The following is a 25,766-nucleotide window of genomic DNA, read 5'->3' as shown; positions in this document are numbered from 1 at the left end:
TTCTGGGAGGGTGAGAAATATAATCACTGGGAAAATTCCATTGGATTTCAGCAGATTGCTGGCGGTCAGAGGTGGTGGTGGTTGTGTTTGTCCTTCGTTCTTGAAGCAGGACCGTGACATCAAGGAATGATGACATGACTTGCAGTGGACTTGGATTTGAATGAGGGAGGGCTGTACAAGGTCACCACTCTTACTTTCTCCTCCACAGCCATCTGGGTCCAGTGGCTTGATATTCATCAGGACAACTAGAGATGGCCCATAATGCTATGGGAGATCCTGACCCTTTTAGGCTAAGGTCTTTTCACGTGGTCAAAGAAAGTTTCAGTAAAAAGGTAAAGATAAAAGCCAAATTTTAGATTAAAAAGAGGTGCATGGGGGGGGGGGTGGCTAGGTGGCACAGTGAATAGAACACCAGCCCTGGAGTCAGAAGGACCTGGGTTCGGATGCAGCCTCAGACACTTAACACAAAAACTAGCCATGTGACCTTGGGCAAGTCACTTAACCCAATTGCCCTCCAAAAAAAATAAAAATATAAAAAAAGGTTCAGGGTGGGGGGTGGTCATGAAGAAATGGAGGCAGCCAAAGTAAGTCACATTTTTGAAAGTTAGCCAGAAAAATAAAGAGCACGGTATTTAGATGGTTTGATTGGTCTAATAAGGAGGAAGGGATTAAATTTGAGGATTCATCCTCACCTTGGGGTTTTAAGAGGTGCATGGAGAATTTTGTGCCCTGAAGAAGGTACACAATGTTTGTGGGACATTTTCCAATTAATAGCTGTGGTACACAAAGTACAAGTTGGTTTCTATACTAAGAGAAGAGGTAAAAGGACTACATCAGATTGTCAGGGAAAATTAAGTGTTTCTTGAAAGAATAGAAAAAAGTCCTCTTTCTGTGTACCCCATGTATTCTCTTATTCCTTATAATTCCACAAAATCATGAAAATCAAGGGATTAAAATTTCAAAGTTCACTTCAGGAATACCCTTTGAAACTGTCCAAACTATCAAGGGTATGCATATCCAAAAGGAAACCAAGTACATGAAAGAGGTCACATAAAAGAACAGCATGTTCTTTTCTATAAATAAAGTAATAGATTTGTCAGGTATGCCCAGGTTAAACAGTGAGACTAGACACAGAGCCATTAGCCCGGCAAAAAAAAAAACTGCTTCGTTTTTGCTGTACAGGCTCAAAACTTTGTTGAATAAATCCCAAAGTTGCAGTGTAGATTTTCTTGTCATTGAGCATATTCAGATCAACAGGTCTGCATAAGCATACTTACAGAGCCTATGATTGAATCAGCCCATCCCCAAGTTTCCTTGTCATATCGAGATGTTTCTTACTGGGATGGTTTTTACCAGAAGAGATTGCTAAAAAGAAAAAGATATCCCAAAAGCAACTGAAGAAGAAAAAACTTACTGTATACAAATAAACATGACATTAACATGCAAATAAAAGGAAATTAGGACTAAAAAGGAAAAAAAGAATTGAAGAGGTATTTAAAAAAAGAAGAAAGAGAAGCATCTGATGAGGCATAGGAGAATTCTAATTTATGTCAGACAATGTCTAAGAGTAGATGATTATTACAGTCAGAAGAAAGAAAAGGACTCCAGAACATTTGGAGATAATAGATGAGAGTCTTCTCCGAGAAGAGGGAACTGGACTATCTAAAGAGGAAGCTGTTTCTTGTGCTCTAAGAGAAATGATTAAATAATCAATGATTTTGGGAGATCCAGAGTTCCCTTTTTTCTAAAGTCCTCATTTTGGGGCGGCTAGGTGGCGCACTGGCCCTGGAGTCAGGAGGATCTGAGTTCAAATCCGGCCTCAGACACTTAACATTTAACTAGCTGTGTGAACTTAGGCAAATCACTTAATCCCAATTGCCCTGCTTTCCCCCCTCCAAAAAGGAAAAGATAATATTTTTAAATAAAGTCCTCATTGCAAAGTTCAGTCTCTGAAGGACATTACTAATAATGACATTGAATTAATTCTCTCCTCAGGTTTGGTCAGACCCCACCCAACCTTACAAGGAATTTAGTCTATGGAGAAGCCCCCTTATATTCCACACAGGTTTAGGTGGGGAAAAATTGTTTGATTAGATTGCCCAAGGCTGGGCAATTTAGACATGACATAAAGTTACATTCCCCCAACCCTTCATTAGGGATAGATCCACCTCTCATTGTAACATTCATTCTCTCTCATTGTTAACCAGTCAGAGTTGAATGCCATCCACAGGACTATGAGCCTACTGCCATTAATGAATGGTCTTTGGTACTTGAGTGTCACTGACTATTTCTTTTATTAAGAGTGCTAGTATTATTAATAAAATGATTAATTACCCAGAAATCGTATCTCTCAAACTTTTTAAATGTCACATCTCCAAGGAACCATCATATGGATCTATAAGTACTGTAAGGAAAGAAGTCATCTAGGCTCACGAAGAAGAGACAAATAATAGTAATTGGTGAATCCCCACTAATTGATACTAAGGTAGTTCTTTGTTACCTAACATAGTGATAGAGAGGTCTCTTGCCTTCTTAGGGCATGCATCTGACATTACTTCCCAGGACTTGTGATTGTTACGGGGATAAATGATAGCACCAGAAGAAACCTAGAAAACGTTGTAAAGGATATGGACATTTTGAGGGGGAAAAAAACTTTTTGGGACATAGGGTTTTCATCATTGCTGCTGATTAAAGGTAGGGGATTCAGAAAAGAAATACAAATTTCAGGAGTAAATGACTGGCTAAGAAGGTTTTCAAGAATGAGATTTAGATTTCAGGACTATAGCTTAAAATACAGGAACGATGATATATTTTCCTAGAGTCTTGTGAATATGATTGAGAGGGAAACTGAAAATGGGGAAGAGGGGGATAAAAATGGTCCACATTTATTTACCAAGCCATCTACCACTGAGAGTAACAAGTATCACATAAGCATAATGGGAGGGAGATGGCTAGGTGGCACAGTGAATAGAGCAGAGTTATATGGCCTCAGACACTTAACACAAAACTAGCCATGTGACTTAGGGCAATTCACTTAACCCCAACTGCCCTACCTTCCCTCCAAAAAGCAAAAAAAAAAAAAAGAAAAAATATCCAAGAAGAAATGCAGCAGTAAAATTCATAGCTTCATAAGTCTATATGCAAATGCATAAAGCAGAGGTAACAGATAACTAGAGATCAAAATGCAAGGGGTCATTTTTTCCTAAGTAAATTCCCAGTTTGGGGAATGGAACTTATGAGTGGAATGTGGCTTTTGAAGATTATGACTTACTCAAAAGTAGTATACTAAAGGAAGCAGTGGAATAACCTAGAGTATAAGAAGGTAAGAAAATCCAGGAATCTATATATGTCAAAGAACAAGAAACAATGGAAGTCATATGTAATCTCAGGAAAATAGCAGACCCCTTATACAGGAGGAGGAAATAGATCACAAGCTTGGCATAAAGATATGATATTGTAGTTATGGGGGGACTTCAGTTTTCTGGATATCTGTTAGAGATCTCTCTATCAAAAGCAGAGTTGTTGATAACATTTTTAATATGGCTTAATTAGGGTTAATATCTTCATAAGAAGGAGAAAGCAATACAAAATTCTAGACCTGATTCAATTAAATAAGTATTTTAACTGCCTACTGTCTGCCAGGCAAATGTGCTAGGTTATGAGAGTACAATGACAAAAATTGAATAGTCCCCTATATAGTAAAGAGAAATAACATATACTCAAATAAGTAAATACAAAACATAGGCAAAATCCAAAATAATGAAAAGGAAACTTACCATCTTACCATAGTCTGATCTGCACCCAAGATTTCAAATAGTGTAGAAAAAATATACAGGTAGGTAGCGGCAAGCACCCCAAGCGTCCTCAGGGTTTGCTGCCAACACTGGTTCTTGGATCTGCTTTGATAAAGGAAAGCAACTCAAAATGGGTTAACAAGCTTACTTTAATCAGTCAGACATGTATCGTTTACCTTGTTCAGGGGAAAAAGGTCAGCACCCCGAACTTCAAAGTATACAGGCAGAATTATCAAGACAGAAACAGATCAAATAGACAGCTTTCCAAACTGTCCAACCATTACATCCATACCAAATCAACATTTGGGTTTTTCAAAGCTGGGGGGCTCTGGACGACGGCTTCCCAGAATCCACATCAAATCACGGAACACTTCTCAAAGTGAGCCCCAAAACAAAGCCTCAAATCAGGGTTTATATACCCTTCTCCTGGCTCAGAGAACATAACAACCTTATTGACCCACTAGCCAATCAAGAAGTATCTACCGAAAAACAAGCCTCCCACCCCAGGCTCCAGGTGCACTTTAGCCTAGGGGCAGGGAAGATCTTAAAAATTTACATTCCCATTACAAAGTAATATCACATAGAACGAAATTTTACAGGGGAAATCAGCCCAGAAGGTATGGGAAGCTCTCAAAAAAAAAAATTCTAAAGACAAGAAAAACCTCAGTCCTAATGAAAAAAAAGGTGAAACTATGGCTACATCAGGAATTCATCAATCAGCTCAAACTTGAAGCAAGGGTAAATACAAAAACAGTGACATGGTCCTTTAAAAAGTATCAGGTGTTAAAACTAATAATAATTTGAGACTAGTAATGAGTGATATAGGGCTTTTTTTTTCTTAGCTATATTGAGAAAGGAGAAAAATCAAGAACTGGATAGGACCACTGTTCATTGTGGCTGTGGCTGCGACAGTAACAAAATATGGCAATGAGAAGGCAAGACTTAAATTTTTGCTTCTGTTTTCTCTTTCAAAGACAATGACCTCTAGTCTGGGAGAGACTAGGACAAAATAGGTAATAAAAAGTTGAAATCCCTGATAGGTGAAACATTCATTGAGCATCTAGCTTTTGTCAGTGATTTCAAATCAAAAGGCTTGAACAAACTATCCAGGGTATTGGAATTGGTATGATGTGATTACTGAGGTGCTATTATGGATCAGGAAAGATTGTGGAAAACTGGGAACGTACCTCTGGACTAAAGGACAAATGTACTGATTTTTTAAAGGGTGAGGGGAGTAGTGGATGCTAAATTAAACTGTTGGCATCAATTCCTGGCAAAATTTTTAAACAGTGTAACAGGCAAATTGGAATGGGAAAAGACAAGACAGAAAGTCTGGGTAGAAGGTTCCTTACAGTAGTCCACATTTGAGGTAATGGAGGTCTGACCTAGGGTGGTGAAAGTAAAAAGGAAGGGAAATATAGGAAAGATTTCAGAAGTAAAATCAACAGGACACAGCAACTGATTAACTCTAAAGGGTGAAAGAGGGGAAATATTGAAAGATCACTCCAAGGTGATGAACCTGAGGGAAGGAGAAGATAGTGGTGCTATCCACAGATATAGAGATGTTAAGGGAAGGGAAAATTTTTGAGGGCAATGGGATTAATCCAGTTTTGTATCTGCTGAGTTTTAGGTGCTGATATGACATCCAAAGGGGATAAGCAGTTAGAAATATGAGATACATGAATATAAAACACATGCAGAAATTTGCAGTAAGTTGGAAATATGGAACCTAACACTCTGAAGAGAGGTAGTGATATAAATTTAAGAAATATATGCCTTGGGGCAGCTAGGTAGCACAGTGAATAGAGCACTGGCCCTGGAGTCAGGAGGACCTGAGTTCAAATCCGGCCTCAGACACTTAACACTTACTAGCCATGTGACCTTGGGCAAGTTACTTAACCCCAATTGCCCTGCCCTTCCCTCTCCAAAAAGAAAAAAAGAAACATATGCCTAGAAGTGATCATTTAAGATTTGAATGGCATTATCAAAAGAGACAATATAGAGATAGAAATGAATCCATGTGGGTATCCCCCATGGCTTTTTCCTGGACCCCATTCTCTTTTACCTCTTTATCATTTCACTTAGTAATTTCATCAGCTCACATGGTTTCAGTTATCATGTTATGCAGATCACTCTTAGATGTTCTTTTCCTGCCCTAACCTTTTTCTCTCATTCTCCAGTCTCACATCTCCAAATGCCTATTAGAAATTCCAAACTGGATGACCTATAAACAACTTAAACACCCACCAATTCCAAAATTTAACTCATCATTCCCCCAAAAACCTTCCCTGCCTTCCATACTTCCCTACTATTGTCTTGTGTACCGCTATTCTCCCAGTCATCTAGACATACAACAAGGTGCCATCCTCTATTCTTTTTGTTTACTCCCCACCCCATGCCCATCCAATTATTTATCAAATCATGTCATTTCTACCTTCATAATGTTGTGTGTGTGTGTCCAGTATGGTCTTCTTTTCTCTGACACTGTCAACACCTTTGTGCAAGCCCTCATCAACTCATGCCAAACTATGGGAAGCGCCTGATGGGTGGTCTGCCTGCCACAAGTCACTCCCAACTCCAATCCCTCCTCCACTCAGCTTTCAATGGGATCTTCATAATGTTCAGTTCTAACCATGTCACTCACACACACATACACACACATGCACGCACGCATGCACACACACATCCCTTCCAGGGGCTTATGTGTCACCTTCAGGATCAAATATAAAATCTTCTATTTGGTGTTCAAAGCCCTTCATAACCTGCCTCCTATTACTTTTCTAGTCTTTCTATACCTTGACCTTTTTCTGCCATTCTGTGATACTGGCCTTCTTCCTATTTCTAAAATAAGGTGCTCCTTCTCCTGACTTTGTGTTTTCACTGGCTTATACCTATACCTGGAATGTTTTCCCTCCTAGTATCCACCTCCTAGCTTCCCTGAGTTTCTTCAAATCACACCTGCCATGAGCCTTTTCCAGTTCATATTAAAAGAATAATAGACAGTAGTGCTTGGTGTCTTCCCATTGAGACTGCACTCAATTTATCCTGTATATATCTCTTTTGTACATAGTTGGTTTGAATGTTATCTCCCTAATTAGACTGAGCTCACTAAGATCAAGGGCTGATTTTTGCCTTTCTTTGTATTGCTAGCACTTAGCATAATGTCTGTCATATAGATGCTTAAAAAGTACAAGTTACCTCCTATATTATAATTTGTCTTTTGTACTATCTGCTACTCCAAACTGATGTCTTAATGTTGTACTTTTCCTCTATACACTGAGAGAAATCTGAAACAGTGCAGTTCAGAAAAAGATAATTTTAATTCATTTTCATTTACAGGTCTGCATTACATTCACTGATTTTGGAAAAATGCAGGATGTTTGTAACCTTCTTGTTGAAAAGCTAGATAGTTCTGTTATCATCAGTCCTCCTCAGTTTCACCATACACCAGGAGCTATTGAGAATCTTAAGTAAGTTAAATTGTAACAATAATAATAATAATTTCTATTATATGGCTTGTTAATTGTCATTAATATTATTGTGGTTTTTTGTTCCCAAGACGTCAAGTTTGTCTCTGTGCTGTTGGGAATGCGTGGCGAAAAGCTCAAGAAGTGTGTCAGCTTGTTGGTCAGTCACTTGGAAGACCTCTATTAATCAAAGAAGAGGAAACGAAAGAATGGGAAGGTCAAATAGACAATCAGCATTTATCTGACCTAGCAGGTCCACTAAGTATACAACAGAAAATTCAAAGTGCAACTATATATGCTTCTTCCAGGGTATTTTTAAACTTTGAGGTTAAGAAAAAGGAAAAGAAAAAGAAATGATTTAAAATTCTTTATAACCAAGCATTTTTTGTTTTTGTATCTTTGTATCCAATTGCCCAAAACCATGATTAAATTTGTATAATTTTTATAAAGTTTTTCTTTATACTAATATTAATATTTTATATAGAGTGCCAAATTTTATGTCAGCTAAAAAAATGGACCCCACAGCATACTTAAACTCTTTGTGTTCCTCATTTTCAGTTTTTGCTTTCAATTCCCATTTTCCCCACATTCTTCTTTCATTGTAATGTCATTCTTTTTACTTTTTCTATTTTGTGACCATGAGAACAGAATTTGCGTTATTAGTTATCTTTTCTCTTTACCTGAATAAAAAAAATTTTTTAGACTTTGATTTTCATGGATATGTTCATAGAGTGCTTTCTATTAATTTTTACTAGTTTTATTTAGTCTTACATCATGTTCCGTGGATGCATTAAACATTAATTTTGAGTACAGTATTACCATAAATTAATCTGCCTCGCTTTATCACATGAGTGTAGTTTACATTTAAATGTGGTTTCATCTTCTGCATTATAATCCAAAACTGCCAAAACTACTTTATGAAATATTAAATGAACTTAAAAATAACTGGATATCAGTTAAAAACTAAGTAACTGCATTTTTAAAAAATAATTTATTGATGAAATTTTGTAAAACTGGAAATGTGGAACACCAGTATGCACTATTGGGTATAAGTTTCATGTTAAAGGGATACACAGTACTGCCTCAGGAAGCTTATAATTTTTTTGTAAATGTCAAGCAAAGGTAAGCTAATACAGCAACTACAAAAGTGAGTAGAAGGTAAGGTTGGAGTCAAGCTTAAAGAATAGAATAAGTCAGCATTTAGCTGAAAGAGGTACAACTTTAGCTTCAGTTATAGGAAGAGAATGATGCAGTATGGGAAGCAAATGATCATTACAAAAATAGAACTTTTTAAGTTTTTTCAGCTTTTGGGGGCTGATACTACATTTGAGAAACCTTAAAACAATCTTGACCAGACTGAAGGATGAGCTGGGATGGAATAAGAGAAGAGAACAAAAAACAAAATGAGACCATTTGAAGTTTGTATTTTATATAAATGACTGATAAGTAGTGATTTTAGCAATAAAATGCAGTAAATATATGTGAAGGAGAAAAGAAAAAAGTTTACTGTAAGTTCTTTTAGAGTAAAGATGATGCCTTATTCTGCCTCAGTACTTTATAGAGTGTTTTGCAGAATCATAACTAGTAGTAGGATTTTGGCCTGTCATGGCACTGACAGCTATGGGTCCAGACTCCACAAAGGATACAATACATCCTTTTCCTGGGATCTAAGAAAGTTATAAATAAAGATCTCTTCTGGCCACTTTGGTTTTAACACTCTCGGCACTTCGCTTTCATGCCAAAGTTACAGATGTGAGCTATATGTCCACACACAGGGAAGGCTGTGGAGGACTGGAAAATTGTATGCCTGTCTCACTCCTTGTCCAACTGGCTTAAGTAGACTATAAATCTGCCTACTCAGCAGTTCTTTTCTGTGGGTGTATCAATATTTTTCTTGTTTAAAAATGCACTAAGCTCTCATGAACCATAACAATCCAGTTAAATCATTTTAATATTTAAAGTTTAAAAATACATAATATCTAGAATAAAAAGAATATAAAACAAAACTCCCATTCCAAAATCTGTAGTTGAAGAAAGCATTCTGTCAGCAATTCAAGCTCCAAGAAAGATTTCTTGAACCTTATTCCCACCAAACCATAAGGCCTGCAAAGCACCAGGTAAAGGTAAACCAAGGCATATGACTATGCTGTATGGCTACACCAGTGACAGCCCCAGAAGCCATCCCAAACTCCCACTAAATCCCCTCTGCCACAGTGACAAGGTTCCAATAATTTTCTGGGGGACCTTTAAACACGATTAAAATAATCTCATAGCAACTCTAAAAACTAGAGGCAAAGCTTAAATTTTTTAAAATGCCTAAAACAATATAAACAATCTTTCTTAAAACAGGAAGATAAAGTCTTCCAGGACAAAATAATCATAATGGTCAGGAACAGCACCAAGAACGAGGTCCACTGAATAGGTGATGTGTCCAACATTGTTACTGGTCCCCATCACAGGTGGTCCACCTGAGTTAAGATAGCTAAAATATTACAGATCTTTTACATGTAGCCTTTGCTAGCCTGAATGATGTCTACGATAACTTAGGTGTCTAAGTTAATGTTGGGACTCACCCCTAACTACAGTGTTCCCAGGCTCACCACCTAAAAACTACCTCTCTCTAGCAGCACCAAATTTTGACCCCTTTAAAAACATCTCCTAATACCATCTTCCTTCATTTACATTGGATGAAGACTTCCCTTCAGTTTCATCCAAGGTCTTGAAATAACAATGAAATAAGCCAAAGGATCTCTTTTTATCCAAGTTAATTACAAGTTATCATGGTCATAAAAATAATAACAACAACAACAAATTTACCTTTCATAGAGCAAAGCCTATCCCAGTAACTAAACCTTTTCTGAGGAACTGATCAAACCATCCAGGGAAAGGAAACTTGCCAGTTATAGGGAATCCACACCATTTTCCCAAGTTTCAACAGCCCTGCAGGAGCAAAAAACTTGAGACCTGGGTGACCACGAACAGATGATGGAATGAGAGGTGGAGATTGTCAGCTGGAACTATATCCAAGATTAGCCCGTTCTAATCAGTCAAGTCTTCTTGAAGGGTAGGTTCAAGAAACTTCTGGAGTAAAGAGTGCTTCTCCCTTATTGGACTTACACTGATTTGTCCAAGACAAAAGGATTGACACCCAACCCTAATAATCAGAGGTATGATGAAAAGTTGTTACTTTTAAGAGAGAACATTCCACCACTCCGTGATCATCTGCCTAGGGATGGTATAGAAAAATGGAAAACCCAGCAATTATGACAAGACTCAATCCTAAATCTTCTTTGTCAGGTAAAGTGGGTACCCTGGTAAGAAGCAATAGGCACACTCATAGATATAAGCCAGGCCACTTGGGCATGTATCAGCTCTACCTGCTAGTGGCTAAGTCCCTGTTTACCGCCTTCTCCCTCTTCTGAAGAATCCAAGTCCTGCATTAGCCCTTGCCTGGGGCTGAGCCTCACCCCTCATCAGCATGGAAAAATGGGTACTAAAGGCCCACCTGTGTGCTAAGAATGGTGGTGGTGTGGTGACGGTGATAGAGGGGAAAGGCAAGTTCTCTTTCTTTTTTATTTTTGGAGGGGGGAAGGCAAGGCAGTTAGGGTTAAGTGACTTGCCCAAGTTTACACAGCTAGTAAGTTTGTCAAGTGTCTGAGGCCAGATTTGAATTCAGGTCCTCCTGACTCCAAGGTCAGTGCTCTATTCACTGCATCACCTAGCTGCCCCTTTTCTTTTCTTTTTTTCTGGAGGGGGAAGGGACTTCTCAAACACACACCTGCCATCACAGATGGGTTTTGTATGACCCTAAATAGCACCTACTTAGCAAATACAGTGTGCTGTCTCCTATATCTGTCCTATATCACACACCTAACATAAGCCTTCCATACCCTGAATCTAGCTTAAGATCTCACTGATGACTAAAACTCTTAAAGTTTTTTAGGATCTCTTGCTAAATCCAAAAGCACTTTCTCAGGTTTTATTCTTAAACCCTGCAGTTTTTGATACTACTGACCATGTCCTGGGTTTTCTTTCCTCCCTTGGTTTCTTTTAAGTCTCATACGTACTACATTCTTTGGGAAGTTTTTGCTATTTCCCCTTATCTTTCCCTCAGGTTATCAGAAGTATTATTAACATACTTATCTCTTTACATGTTTTATTTTCTTTCCCCTCCTAACAGTGTACACACTTTGAGATTAGGGTATGTTTTTTGTTCTGTCTTTGTATAGCTAGTTTAGTGCCTTGAAGTTATAGTTGTAACTAAATAAATGCTTGTTGAAATGGAAACTACCAGATGAGCTACAGGTGTGAGTTCTTCCCAAACTTCCTCCCACCAGTGTTTTAGTGTTTCTGTCTCTCCCTCTCTACTTATTGTTCCAAACTGAGAACATATTTTCTTCCTTTTGCCCTAGCTGCAAAAATATCTAGTTATGATGCTTTGCACATAGTAAATGCTTAATAAGCATGCATATTTCATCGTTTTCCTTTCTTCTTTGGAAAACATAGAATTTAGAGCTAGAAAGGAATGTAGAGATCAGAAGTTTGAGAGTTGGAAGCCGAGGTGTGCTCATGCCCTTGGAGTCAGCTACAAACTGGCTCATGAAGGCCAATTGTGAAATTTTCAGTGAGTTTTTACACCTTGGAAATCAGCAAATGCTACAAGTCAGGGCTTGTTTTATTTATTGTTTAGGCTCAAGGAAGTAATGGAGAAAATGTTAATAATGCATATTAAACTTAAAAGTGTGTCATAATACTTTTTTTCATATAGCCAGTTGTTAAACATTGAATGGAAGGCCTCTTTAGTCCAATTTATACCCCAAAAGAATGACAAGACTGACAAGCAGTCCTTCAGCCACTACTTGAAGACTTCCAGAAAGGGATAAGCTAACTAACACCTTTTGAAGTAGTCTGTTCCCCCTTTTGCACGGCTGTCATTTTTAGGAATTTTTTCCTAACATCAAATCTAAATTTGTCACTGTGCAAATTCTATCCATTTCTCCTAGATTTACTCTCTGGAGACAAAAAACCCAAATCTAATCTTCACATGACAGCCCTTCAAATACTATCAAGCCCCAGCACCATGTCTTTTTCTCTCAATAAAGAGTCCCATTTCTTTCCAATGATTCTCATATGACATGTGCTCAAGGCCTTTCAGCATCCTAAATGTCATCCTCAAATGCCATTCCCCATCCTTATCTCACCACTTCTTTATGCCTATCCATCTCAACCCCAGTCCCCACCCCACCAAATTCCCACTCCAAGTCTACCAGTCCCTTCCACTGTGCCCTCTGAAATACCTTCCCCATAATTAAAACATTGCTGTTCATCTTAAACCTTCCTTCCTCATTCTTCTATCTTCCCTTCCTCAAAGAGACATTACTCCTTCCCAACAATACTGCTTCCTTTGATACCCAGGACTGGTTACACTTTGTCTAATCTACATTAACTTGTTCTTTTGGGGGAGTCCAGATACTTTTTGCTTCCCATTGCCACTTCAGATCCACTTCATTTCCCTCCTCTAAGGTTCACACTATCCAAATTTGTCACCCAACTCAGATTCCTAATGGCTTTCATCCTATAGACCACCAAGACCTTCTTTCTTTCTCAATTAATTTAGTGCCTAGCTCACAATCTTTCTTTCCAACTCAACTCCTGCCCTTACATTAGAAAATTTCATTATACATATTAAGACTCCTTCAAATGCCCAGACTTCCTACCTTAATCTACTTAATTGCCAAGATATCCTTCCATTCTACCTCAAGAACATGCAGAAATGGCCATACTCTTGAGGTTACTATCACCCACAAGGATGTCATGTACTGGTTTATAAATTCTAATATTATTTTTTCTGATAAGTGATCTGAATTTTATCCCATCTTTCACTGGCTATCCCCTATTCATTGAATGTTCTGCCTCTCTCTCACCTCAGCCTCTTAGTTTCTGTGTCTTCAAGATTTATCCTAAGCCCTACCTCCTTCAGGAGGCCTTTCCTGGTGTCTTTCGTTCTTAATTCCTTCCACTTTCAAATTAGTTATGTCAGGTCTGTATATATTTTATATGTAATGTTCCTTACATATTATCTGACCCATTCACATGTATGGTCCTTAACATTAAGGCCAATTTTTTGCCTGCTCTTGTATCCCCAGATAGCACAATGTCTGGCATATAGTAAGCATTTACATTTCCTGACTGACTCTCCAGCTTATTGCTGTTCTTAACAGTGGTACAGAAGGACTGTCACCTTATTCTCGGAAATTGCATCTCTCTCTTAATGCAGCCAGAGACTGAATTAGCATTTTAACTGCTTCATCACATTGCTGACTCATGTTAAGCTTGCAGTCCATTTACTAGCCCCAGACCTTTATCAGACCAGTTGTTGAATCATGCTATCCCTGTCTTCTTCTTATGAATTCAATTTTTGAAACCAAATGCAACTTTTTATATTTATCTCTTATTTATCTTATTAGATTCAAACCAGTACTCCAGACTGACAAGATCTTTTGGGATTTTGAGTTCAGAATCTAATATCTCTCCTGGCTTCATGTCATCTGCAAATTTGATGATTATATTAAGCAGGATAGGTCCAAGCAAAGATCCTTCAGGTATTCCACTGAAGACTTCCTGCCAGACATTAAACTCTTTGACTTTGGTCATCCAACCAGTTCCAAATTCATCTAGTGATACTATTGTCTACTCTACATCTTGCCATCTTCTCAAAAATTGTATAAGATACTAAAAGTTTTGCTTAGACCTAGGTACATGGTATCTACAGCATTCTCTGACTTGTTTTTGATGTTTAACCATTTCTTTAATAAAATGTTTTAGGCTTTTTTTTTTAGGAATTTAAGTCTGGAGAAGGAAATGGCAAACCACTCCATCATCTTTGCCAAGAAGATCCCAAATGACATCACAAAAAGTCAGATATGACTAAAGTGACAACAAAAAGGAATTTAAGTCAAGTTTACTAACCTATGGTTTCCAGAAATTGTTGTCTCTGTTTTAAAAATTAGGACAACATTGGCCTTTCTCCCATTTTGTGGTACTTCTTTTCTTCATAGGAGACCATCTAGGCTAACTCTGTCACTTTCTTTTTGAGGAAATTAAGACCCCAAAAGACTGTTATTTGCCTGAGCCTCCAGAGTCCAGATTAGAAGGCAGGTACCCTAATTCTTATTCCAGTGCTTTTTTTTTTTTTTTTTTGCCTTTTGGAGGGCAATTGGGGTTAAGTAACTTGCCCAAGGCTACACGGTCCAGTGCTCTTTTTATAACACCATGGATATATGTTGAATGAAGAAAGCTATTATCCCAAGAAATAAATATGTATGTGATTAGAGATTTGGTCACCAGAATAAAGATGCAAATGGATGCATTTTGTAACTAGCTAAAAGACAAAAAGTTAGGGAAGCCTGGAGGCAGAATAGTAAAACTCTCTGTAAGAATAAGGGAGTTTGATTGCTGGAAGCTTGAAGAGGAAGGAAGAATATGGATCAGAGAGCTTTCAGATCATTTTCCCCACTCAGTTGCCATAACACACACATAAAAGTTCCCCCAGGGAATTAATGTAATTGATGGTAATGCTGCCTTAGAAGAGTTGGTAGTGAAGGATGCCAGGAAACACATAATGTAACTTTTGCCAGAAATAAAAACATGGGTACTATAAACACGAATACCATTAGATATGAAAGTATCCTAAGCAGGATACTTTGAAAATAACTATTCTGAGAGCCATTTATTTTGGTTACCCTATCATTTTGATCCATTACTTCAGGAAAACTTCATCCATTCTTTGCTTTATGCTCTTGTCCTTAGATCATTTTGGCAGTCTCACTAGTAGTAGCCTTTCTCCCGCATATAAATGCATACATGTGTATATGAGAAATTACAAAATGACAATGATAAAAAAAAAGACTTAAGCAAAGGATGAATAGAGATATTTCTCCACCTCTCCCACTTGTGGAACTGTAACTCAATCAGTTCTGCCCCTGTTCTTGCAAGTGGCATGTTTCTTCTACACCTTTGAGAAGTTGCTTCATTTCACTAGCCTTAACATTCTGCACTGTGTCCCTCCCTAACCACAAGTCCCTTCTGTGTATTCCCTCCTCCACCACATTTAAAGGTTAATTCCTTGAGGTCAGGGACTATCTTGATTTAGGTACAGTACATGGCAATACTGTAAGTACTTAAAAAGTAAATCTTTTTTCAGATTCATCCATGAGCTTGTTTTGGATAAAAGTGCATAGTGTCCTTTCCACTTCATTATTGATTATCTGAAGATATGAAGAGGGGCATATTTGCCTGCCTACTTTTTTTTTAAATCATTCCTTGCTACTCAGGTATGTCCTGATATCCTCTGCTAGAATACCTCATGGTCCAGTGCTACTACCATCCACCCTTCCTTGGCATCGAAACAGCTTTAGCTAGGGGCAGCTATGTAATATAGTAGATAGGATACTAGATTTGAGAATCATGAAGACTGGAATTCAAATCCTGCTTCACACTCACTGGCTTTGTGGCCCCAAGCAAGTCACTAACTTCTTTCAGCTTCCAAGTTCCTCAACAGTGAAATGGAAATAATAATAGTACCTACCTCACAGGGTTTGTTATGAGGATCAATAGATTATACAGGTAAAGTGCTTTGCAAACCTTAAAACACTATACAAATGTTAACTCTACCCTTATCTCAAGGCTAGGGAAAAGAGTTATGTTTAATTTTCAAGAAACTGGTTTGCTTCATTAACATGAATAAGAATTGACCAATTTAAAAAGAGAACACTTGGGATGTCATGTTAAAAAGTATTTATTTATTTCAGGAAAATAAGAAGTATCAGTTGTGCCTTGGTTTCCATTTAGATGTGGGACTGTACAACAAATACAGTTATTGATTAAAATAGATTTAATCATGAGGATAGATTTGTTTTAGCCATGGCTGCATAATGTATTTGGTTCCATCATACTTGCTGAAGTAGGCTTTCAAGTCAGGATGGAATACCTAAAAATCATTTTCCATGTTAGTTCATAAGCATAATTTTAGAGAACATTTTTTTTCCAAACTTTTTTTTCACAAAATATAGAGAAGATGGCTAAAGGAAGAAATTAATTAAAGAAGAACAAAAATAGAACATTCCATGTCATTCTCATTTAAGGATTCATGTGTGAACAAAAATATAACATTCCATGTCATTCTCATTTAAGGATTCAGGTGTGATATAATAACTGTGAATACATGATCTATGCCATTGATGGAGCCTCATTAGAGAGGGGTACTAACAGATTGCACGGCCACTAAGAAGAGTAATAGCTGAACCAGCCAGATTGTGTTGCCAAGTGAGCCTTAATCTCTGTAGTTTCTCAAAATGGATGAAGCTCTGGAGGCATGAACCTTCTAGAATTTTGTTGAAAAAATCAGAAACAGCATACCATTGTCATTCCTCTTTTCAGAAAAGTTCTGAAAGTGAGAGATTGAATACAGACCTAGAATATAGCATGAAGCCATGGCATTGTAGCATGCCCCATAAGGTTGTAGTTTATTATTGTTGGAACTTAATGCTATGTGCTGAAATTTGTACTAGTTATATACAGTTTGGTTTTTTATATATATATGTATTTATTTAATAGATCAATACTTATTTTAACTTTATGATAAATAAACCCTGGAGAAAGAAATAGCTTGTAATTTAAGATATTTTACCTCATATCCCGTAATAACTTTTAGGTTCTCCTCAGGAACATAGGCTGTAGATATTCCAATTCTGTTGGACTTGTTGACTAGAATTCGATAATGAGGAGACTTTCTTAAATACTATGAAGAGAGAAATAGAAAAACAAGTAATAAGGATATGTATGAAAATTAATATGTTAATTTTCAAAAAGTAATGTCTAAGCTAAAATGATTTTTAAAATTAAAATAACATACTATAACATTGCTACTATAAAATAATTGCAAATACTAAATAAACTATAAATACTACAAGAAAAACTAAAAATACTACAAATAACATTGCTAATATAAAAAGTATATAAGTTTGCTGTACCAGGTTACTTCTGATTTAGTAAGGCCTAGTTTGTATTGTCAAAATGTCAGATACACCCCTATAGCAAAACTAAATGACTTTAAGATTTCAAAGATATAGTGTGTAACAAAAGTTTATATTTCTTAATCTCAGCCAGTTTCACTCAGGTAGAGGTGCTAAAAGTGAGACCATGGTGAAGCACTGAGGAGTAAAAGCTGCAATTGTGCTCTGAATAATTTAGGGCCTAATTATCAAGACTAATTATTTATCATGGGGCAATTAAATGGTGCAGTGGATAAGAGTGCTGGGCTTGGAGTCAGGAAGACTCACCTTCCTGAGTTCAAATCTAGCCTCAGACACTTACTGTTTGCCTCAGTTTCCTCATCTATAAAATGAGCTGAAGGGGCGGCCAGGTAGCACAGCGAGTAAGAGCACCGGCTCCAGTATCAGGATGACCTGGGGATCAAATCCAGGCTCAGACACTTAGCACCCACCCAGAAACACCAGGCCATGTAACCTTGAGCAAGTTACTTAACCCCAATTGCTTAGGGGTGGCCAGGTGGCTCAGCGAGTAAGAGCACCAACCCCAGTGTCAGGATGACCTGGGGATCAAATCCAGGCTCAGATACTTAGCACCACACCCAGAAATAACTGGCCGTGTAACCTTGAGCAAGTTATTTAACCCTGATTGCTTTAAAAAAAAAAATGAGCTGAAGAAGGAAATGGCAAACCACTCCAGTACTTTTGCCAAGAATACCTCAAATGGGGTCACAAAGAGTTGGGCACAGCTGAAACAATTGAACAATAACAATTATTTATCATAATTCATAGTCTAAAGGGTACACCACAAAAAAACTACAAAAACTATTTATTCAAGTTTAATTCTTTGAATAGTTTCTCTAAGATATAAAAGTAATAAAAGCAATTACCCAGTTTCTGCATGTCCTAAAAAGTATGTCACCCATCATTGCTTTATACCCATTCATTGGCAAGAAAAACAATGTGGGGGGGGGTGGCTAGGTGGCGCAGTGAATAGAGCACCAACCCTGGAGTCAGGAGGACCTAAGTTCAAATCTGGCCTCAGACACTTAACACAAAAACTAACCATGTGACCTTGGCAAGTCACTTAACCCCAATTGCCCTACCTTCCCCCTCCAAAAAGCAAAAAAAAAGAAAAAAAGAAAAACAATGTTAATCTGTGGCTCACCAGGATTTAGAAGTAACTTGTTTCAATTGGTACTAAGGCAAATTTGTGTTTGGTGGTGGTGTTTACAACATACTACATAGCCTCTCTGCTATGTATTTTCATGAATAATTTTAACTAAAAAAAATTGCAAATAATATTAATTGAATTGTAGTGGAAAGATCATGAACTTGGAGTCAAAAAACTTGAATTCAAGGCCCAGATCTTCCAATTCACTTATTAACCTCCTCTTGGCCTTTATCTTCTCTGTAAAATGTAGAGGTTAGACAAAATTATTTTTAAAAGTCTATTCTAGCTCTAATAATTCATGAGTCTCTAGTAAGATATTCTTTTGTTTGTTTTTGTCTTTTGTTTTGCTTTCTTTTGGAAGCGGGAAGGCAGGGCAATTGGGGTTAAGTGACTTGACCAAGGTCACACAGCTAGTAAGCATTAAGTGACTAAGACCAGAATTGAACTCAAGTCTTCCTGACTCCAGGGCTGGTGCTGTATTCATTGTGCCACCTAACCCCCCCCCCAGTAAGATATTCTTCCTAATACACATATTTAGATCTTCTTTAAAGCTGAACTCAGTTATGACTAATTTCTACACACCTGGATAAATTAAAATGCCTCTGCATCCAAGTGAATTATCTGTACTAATCTTGTTTTAAAAATTAAATGTTTTCTAACCTGTTTCTCAGGAGGATATTTCTGTTTTAGCCACTCTTCTGGAGCTCTGGCTTCTACATCCCAACCAATAATTACTCCTGAAAAGCCAAGTTGCTTGTGCATTATCACCATTCCCACTTTAAACTGAATAGATTCTGGCCTTGGACTTCGAATTTGAGTTGGTTCTATTATAGCAATGATAAAAATGTTAAGCACAGAAAATATTTTGAGTATATCAGTTTCTAGATTTATCTATGTATCAAGTATTTATCATCACCAAAAAACAGTCTAACTAATGGGCTCCAAACTAAAAAGGACAATTTAGCTACCCATGCTAAAAGAGAAAAGTAAAGCTTCAGCGACCTACACCCCTAAGCTTTTATAAGGTTAATATTTGGCTCATTTGAAATGTCTTTAATATCTCTCTCCAGTGGTATTAATATGTAGAAGAGTCTTGATAACAGGAGGTGCTAGTCCAAGCAACCAACAAACAATAATTAATCCCCGATTTAAAAAAAAATATGAAGGGATGAATAACAATAGCATAAGAAATTCACATATGAAGTAAATGCCCCAAAAATATATGGACTACATGGCAAGTCACTTAAACTAGTCTGCCTCACTTCTTCACCTGTAAAATGAGATGGAGAAAGAAATGGCAAACCGCTCCATTATCTTTACCAAGAAAACCTCAAAGTGGGGTCATGAAGAGTTGGACACAACTGAAATGACACCGCAACAAAGAATAAGAAAACTACTTCCAGATATAGCTTACTATGTTCCTCACTAGATCTCCCTATTACTTTTTTTTAATTTTTAGAAAATATATCTAATATTTTATTTTGTCCCCAATTACATAACAATTTTTAACATTCGTTTGGAAAGACTTTTGAGTTCAAAATTCCCTCCTTCCCTTTCTTACCCTTTCCCCCTCATTGAGAAGGCAATATAGGTTATGCATGTGCAGTCCTGCTAAACATTTGCATATTAGTCATGTGTAATAGTAATGTAATTTAAAGATTCCCCTGTATTGGCTTGGTTTTTTGTTTGATTGTGTTAAAACCCAGAACTTGTTAATCCCACTTGTGGGGTGGACTTGTTGACGTGAAAAGAGAGGGCTGAACTGGGAGGAGCTGGTGATGTAAATTTGGAGAGACACAAGAGAGAGGCAGAAGAACTTTTTTGGAAGCAGCACCTTTGGAGGCAGAGAGAGACTGAGAGGATTGCTGAGGGCCACTTCGAATTGCCCAGGACTTTTGAGACCTGCCACCCAGAGCTGCCAAGGACTGAGGAGACATGGCTGTTATGCTGGTACTTTGTCTGTCTGTTTTGATGTTGTTTTGCCAGATTTGTCCACTGGTGAAAGACAGTGCTGTTGTTGCAGAGGTCTGGGAAACTTGCTATTGGTTCAGAAGCCCTGAAGAAGGATTTTCTTGTTGTATGTTTACAGAAATCCTGGAAGAGGGTTTTGCTGATATTTTCAGGGGTCCTAGGACTGTTCAGCAGACAGAGAATGAATTAATGACACTTGACAATGTATCTTGTGGCCTTGCTAAGCTTTGTCTCCCTAGGAACAAAGATTGCTGAGAACTTGCCTCTTGTCAAGATGAAGAAAAGACCTCCATTTGGGTATTAAGTGCTGTGCTTAAGTTTGTTGTAGATTCAATTGTGATCCAAGGGTGGGGAACTTTTGACCTTTTTGTGCTCTGTGATTGAACAAATGAATGTACTTTACTTATGATTGGAAACTAATCTCCATTTGAGAAGAGGGGCTTTGTGATGGACTAAATGAATGTACAGCCTAGGGGTGGAGTAGTATTTAGAAGAGGGACTTTGTGATTGATTAAATGAATGTAATGTCCAGGGGTGGAGTAGTACTTGATTAAATCACACTTGGGGGTAGTACTTGGAGATTATTGAATCACACTTAGTAAATGCTGTATTTTGAATGATGTTAAATTTTGATTCCCTCTGTTCTTAATTTGTCACTGAATAAAATGGAGAGCACCTATGCTGGTATTTTGAACCTTGGGAAGTTGCCTTTGCTTGGCATTACATTACATCATGTTGTGAAAAAAAAACAGACCAAAATAAAACTAAGAAAAATAAAATACGTTTCAATCTGCATTCAGACTCTATCAGTCCTTTTTCTGGATGGCTAGCATTTTTCATCAGAAGTTCTTTGACATTGTCTTAGATCACTGAATTGCTGAGAATAGCTAAGTCATTCACAGTTGATCATTGTACAATATTGCTATTACTGTGTACAGTGTTCCCCTGGTTCTGCTCATTTCACTTTGCATCAATTCATGTAAATCCAGGTTTTTCTGAGAGCATCCTGCTCATCATTTCTTACAGCACAATAGTATTCCATCACAATCATATACAATTTGTTCAGTCATTCCCCAACTGATGGACATCCCCTCCATTTCCAATTCTTTGCCACCATTTAAGGAGCTGCTATAAATATTTTTGTACATATGATTTCTTTTCCATTTTGTTTTGTTTTGTTATCTCTTATGGATACAGACATAGTAGTGGTAATCCTTAGTCAAATGGTTTTCTAACCTTTTGGGCATAGTTCCAAATTGCCCTACAGAATGGTTGAATCAGTATATAACTTCACCAACAGTGCACTAGTGTCTCAATTTTCCCACATCTACTCCAACATTAGTTATTTTCCTTTTCTGTCATATTAGCCAATTTGATACTGTGGGGTGGTAGCTAAGAGTTGTTTTAATTTGTATCTATTTAATCAATAGTGATTTAGAGCATTTTTTCATATAATTATAGATAGCTTTGATTACTTTGTACAAAAATTGCTGGTTCATATCCCTTGATTATTTGTCACTTGAGGAATGGCCTTTATTTTTATAAATTTGACTCAGTTCTCTGTATGGTTGAGAAATGAAGTCTTTATCAGAGAAACTTACTTTAAAATTTTTTTTAGTTATTATTACTGTGTATTTCCCTCCATATTTCACCCTCCTTCCTATTTATTCTCCTCTCCCCTTTTACCCCATCCATTCTCAAAAGTGTTTTGCCTTCTGCCTTTTATCTACCCAACCCACCCTCCTACCGTGTTTCCCCGATAATAAGACACTGTCTTATTATATTTTTTGGAAAGAAAAACACCAGAGGGCTTATTTTCAGGGAGGGCTTATGTTGTCCTGCCTCAGCTCTCCTCCACGGCACTGCTCTCAATGGCGCCAGCAAGCAAATCACTGGGGAAGAACAGGATGACGCGCTCACTGCTGCAGCTCTGATTGGATGCAGCTCGGAGCACGGCATGCGTTTCACCCGGGGGGGGGGGGGAACGGTGCATACAGAGGGTACCGTAATGTAGCGTGTAGCGCAGGGGATCACCTTCACTACAGTAGCAATCTCAATAGGGCTTATTTTCGGGGGAGGGCTTATTTTAGAGGAATCTTACACAGTAAGGGGAGGGCTTATTTTCGGGATAGGTCTTATTATCGGGGAAACATGGTATCTATTATCCTCCTTCTTCTCTTATTTCCTTCCCCTCCTATTTTCCTGCAGGGTAAGATAGATGTCTATATCCAACTGAGTGTGTATGTTACTCCCTCTTTGAGCCAAAGAATCTGGAAAGTAAGATTCACCCACTCCCACACACTTCCTTCTATTTTTTCATTTTTAAATTTTGTTTTATTCTTTCTAGATGTCTGGTTATCTTCCACTTGCCCAATTCTAATTTTTTAGTTCTTTAGTGAATTTTTACCTCTTTTTCCATTTGGCCAGTTCAGCTTTTTTTAAGGCATTCTCCTCATTGGATTTTTGTGCCTCTTTTACCATTTGGCCAGTTTTTTAAGGTGTTATTTTCTTCTGTATTTTTTGTGCCTCCTTTACCAAGCCATTTACTCTTTTTTCATGACTTTCTTGCATCACTCTCATTTCTCTTCCCAATTTTTCTTCTACATTGCTTCCTTGATTTTTACAATCCTTTTTGAGCTCTTCTACAACCTGAGACCAGTTCATAGTTTTATTTCTTTGGATGCAGCAATTTTGACTGTTGGTTTCTTCTGGGTGTGCGTTTTCAATCTTCCTTGTCACTATAGTCTCTATGCAGTTATCCTTTCCACATCACTACTTTCCCCATTGTAGTTTCAATATATCATAAGTTACCATAAGAAATTAAATAGAATTTTGAGGATGTTTTGCAAAAGCCACAGATGACACATGAAAGCCAGCAGACAGTACAGAGCCTATGACCAAATGCTTAACCCAAATTTTACAGTAAGATACTATAAATACCCCATAAAAGAAAAAAAATCATACTTATCTGCTATGAAGGGAGGGCAAAAAAAATTTTTTTACACAGATTTTCCAGATCATGAGGGTGTAATCCCTGGGATATGGAAGGGATATCTGTAGTTAAGATTTTTTTTTCTGTTTGCTCATTTTTCCCAGTCTATTTCTTGACTTTTAACTCTATGCTAAAGTGGGACTAAGCTTCCAGGATGGAGGGCATACTTTCACAAGCTTCAGGGTTTTATGTAGCAATTTTCAGAGCTAGTTCTGAGGGTCTGTAAGTTTCAGTTCTTCCAAAGTGGTGTGGTTCAAGAGAGGTATGTTTACTACTCTGCTGGCCTGTGCTCTGGTCTATGAGTGACCACAATTACACCTTTCTGCCCTGGAAATATGACCACGGCCCCCATTCTCCTGCAGCCACAAGTTCTGGTGTGCTAGTGTCCCTCCTCACCCCTGGGACTGCCACCCAGGATTGCAACCAGGGTTCAAGTATGGGTAATGCAAGAAAGTCATGCCCCCCCAGTGCTAGCAGATGGACCTTTTCTAGTCTTCTGACCAGTTGTCCAACCCCCCTACCATCTGTGGGCTGAGAGCTCTAGAAGCAGCTGCTGCAGCTACTGATTCAGTTGCTCCCAAGGCCTCCTCCAGGTTTGCTGGGGCCTGATCTGTGCTGGCGCATCCTGCCCCAAACTCTGTTCTACTCTCAGCTAGGTACAAAAGACCTTTCCTACCAACCTTCCAAATTGTCTTGGGCTGGAAAATTGTTTCACTCTGTCCTTTCATGGGTTCTGCTAGAATTTGCCAGAATTTGTTTAGAGGTATTTGAAGGGAAATTAGAAAGAGCTTGGGACTTTCTCTGCTATCTTGGCGTCACCCCCTTTGTCCCTATTCCTAAAAAAATCCTTAATCCCCCTCTCATAGGCATCCCATCCCAGGTCATTTCCTTTCTGGTAAAAGTTTTGTTTGCCATTGTTACTGTTTTTTAAAGATCAGTATCAAAAAAAACAAGTCTCATCTTTAAATTTTGTTATTATCCTCACCATCTTCTCTCCCTCCCTTACAGCTTTTTGAGTTAGAAGAGAAGCAAGAAGTGTTGTTAATGATGATAGAAAGAGGTGAAGTTTTCAAAGGTGGGCTTTATTTACTATTAGAGGTCTGGTCTTATTTATCCAAGAAGGCAGGAGTAGAATTTGTGACCCTAGAATGAGGTCATTTGCAGAGTTCAGAGGGACTTGTGGACCACAGAGGAAAAACTGTTCTCACAGTACACTGAAACATCATGTTTATAAAGCCATAACTTCAAGAGATAGATTGTAAGCTTTGCTATGTCCCAGCTAAAGTGTCTCAAATTAAGGATAGTATCAGTAAGGAACAATGTAAAGTAATTCATTAAGTAACTCACTCAAATGTTTTTAGTCGATAAAGTCATTACTAGGCTTTTACAACTTTAAATTATTATTTAAATGTGAAATATTTCTAAAGATCTATATACATTATCCTTCATATGTTCTATGTCACTATTGTTGTTAATTATTCTCTGTTCCACAGATTCCTGACCACAAACCATTCTATACTTTACATTCAAAGACCATTCGTTAGGATTATTGTGGTCATTATATGCATTTGTACCCTGATAAATTCAACAACTTACTAGGCTGCTATTTAAAAATTAGTGTTTTCATTACAATGTATTCCTTTTTCAAAACCTGCTTTTATAATGTGCACAGTAATGAGTTTTAGAGTTTTGAAAAGATGGCTTTTAGATAGTTTTCGCTTTGATGATAAATCATATCTATTATAATCCCAATGAGAAAAATTGAGGCAACAATCCAAAATAAATAACCCCAGCCCAAGTAAATACAGTGTGATCAAGTGAAAAAAAATGTTTTAGTTCATGCTCAATTTAGCACCAACTGTTCAAAACATTTTGTACTACAGTAAGGATTGAAATATATTTAATTTACTGTTGATCATGAAAAGAGGAAATATGGAAATTTTTTTAATGCCCATTTCTTACTGGCCCAATACCTGCAAAGTAAGCATGGATATATTCTTCACCTTCATTGTACCAGTTCCTAGAATAAAAAAGATGCAAACTCATTTACTATAAGGACAAAAACAAACCAATATGAATATGCAATTGATTTAAAAGTTAGTTTATTTAAGATACCATGAAAAGCAACATAAAATGCATTATGGATATTCAATGACTTATACTATTACCACTGTAGAGTTTATCATTCCCAGCCCTAACTATTCTCAAGCTTCAAGATTAAGTTCATATATTCAATTGCTGAATGTAGAATTTTAGGATGAAATTATTTAAGAAAAATAGTGGAATTAGATCATCTCCATGGTCATTCTAATTAAAAAA

The 25,766-nt window shown here is 37.5% G+C and overlaps 2 protein-coding genes across 5 annotated transcripts in view; one reads left to right on the top strand and one right to left on the bottom strand.

Annotated features, from left to right (window-relative positions):
• IRAK1BP1 (interleukin 1 receptor associated kinase 1 binding protein 1) overlaps positions 1 to 7,976 on the top strand; it is a 35,430-nt gene extending 27,454 nt beyond the window's left edge. The window contains exons 3-4 of the mRNA XM_069066981.1: positions 7,134 to 7,264; positions 7,354 to 7,976. Of these exons, the coding sequence (XP_068923082.1) occupies positions 7,134 to 7,264; positions 7,354 to 7,618 (396 nt within the window). The 3' untranslated portion in view covers positions 7,619 to 7,976. The remainder of the gene's footprint in view (positions 1 to 7,133; positions 7,265 to 7,353) is intronic.
• A 7,115-nt stretch (positions 7,977 to 15,091) lies between these two features.
• LOC138145354 (F-box only protein 21-like) overlaps positions 15,092 to 25,766 on the bottom strand; it is a 31,863-nt gene continuing 21,188 nt past the window's right edge. For all 4 annotated transcript variants that reach the window (XM_069066984.1, XM_069066982.1, XM_069066985.1 and 1 more), the window contains 4 exons: positions 25,421 to 25,467; positions 19,145 to 19,308; positions 16,950 to 17,060; positions 15,092 to 16,250 (listed from right to left, as the gene is read on the bottom strand). In XM_069066984.1, the coding sequence (XP_068923085.1) occupies positions 16,155 to 16,250; positions 16,950 to 17,060; positions 19,145 to 19,308; positions 25,421 to 25,467 (418 nt within the window). In that variant the 3' untranslated portion in view covers positions 15,092 to 16,154. The remainder of the gene's footprint in view (positions 16,251 to 16,949; positions 17,061 to 19,144; positions 19,309 to 25,420; positions 25,468 to 25,766) is intronic.

This window comes from Petaurus breviceps, unplaced genomic scaffold, assembly GCF_028583685.1.
Source record: "Petaurus breviceps papuanus isolate PSGF00001 unplaced genomic scaffold, PetGlider_PUasm1.0 90734, whole genome shotgun sequence".
NCBI classification, from domain to species: Eukaryota; Metazoa; Chordata; class Mammalia; order Diprotodontia; family Petauridae; genus Petaurus; species Petaurus breviceps.
This window is presented reverse-complemented; position numbering and strand designations above follow the sequence as displayed.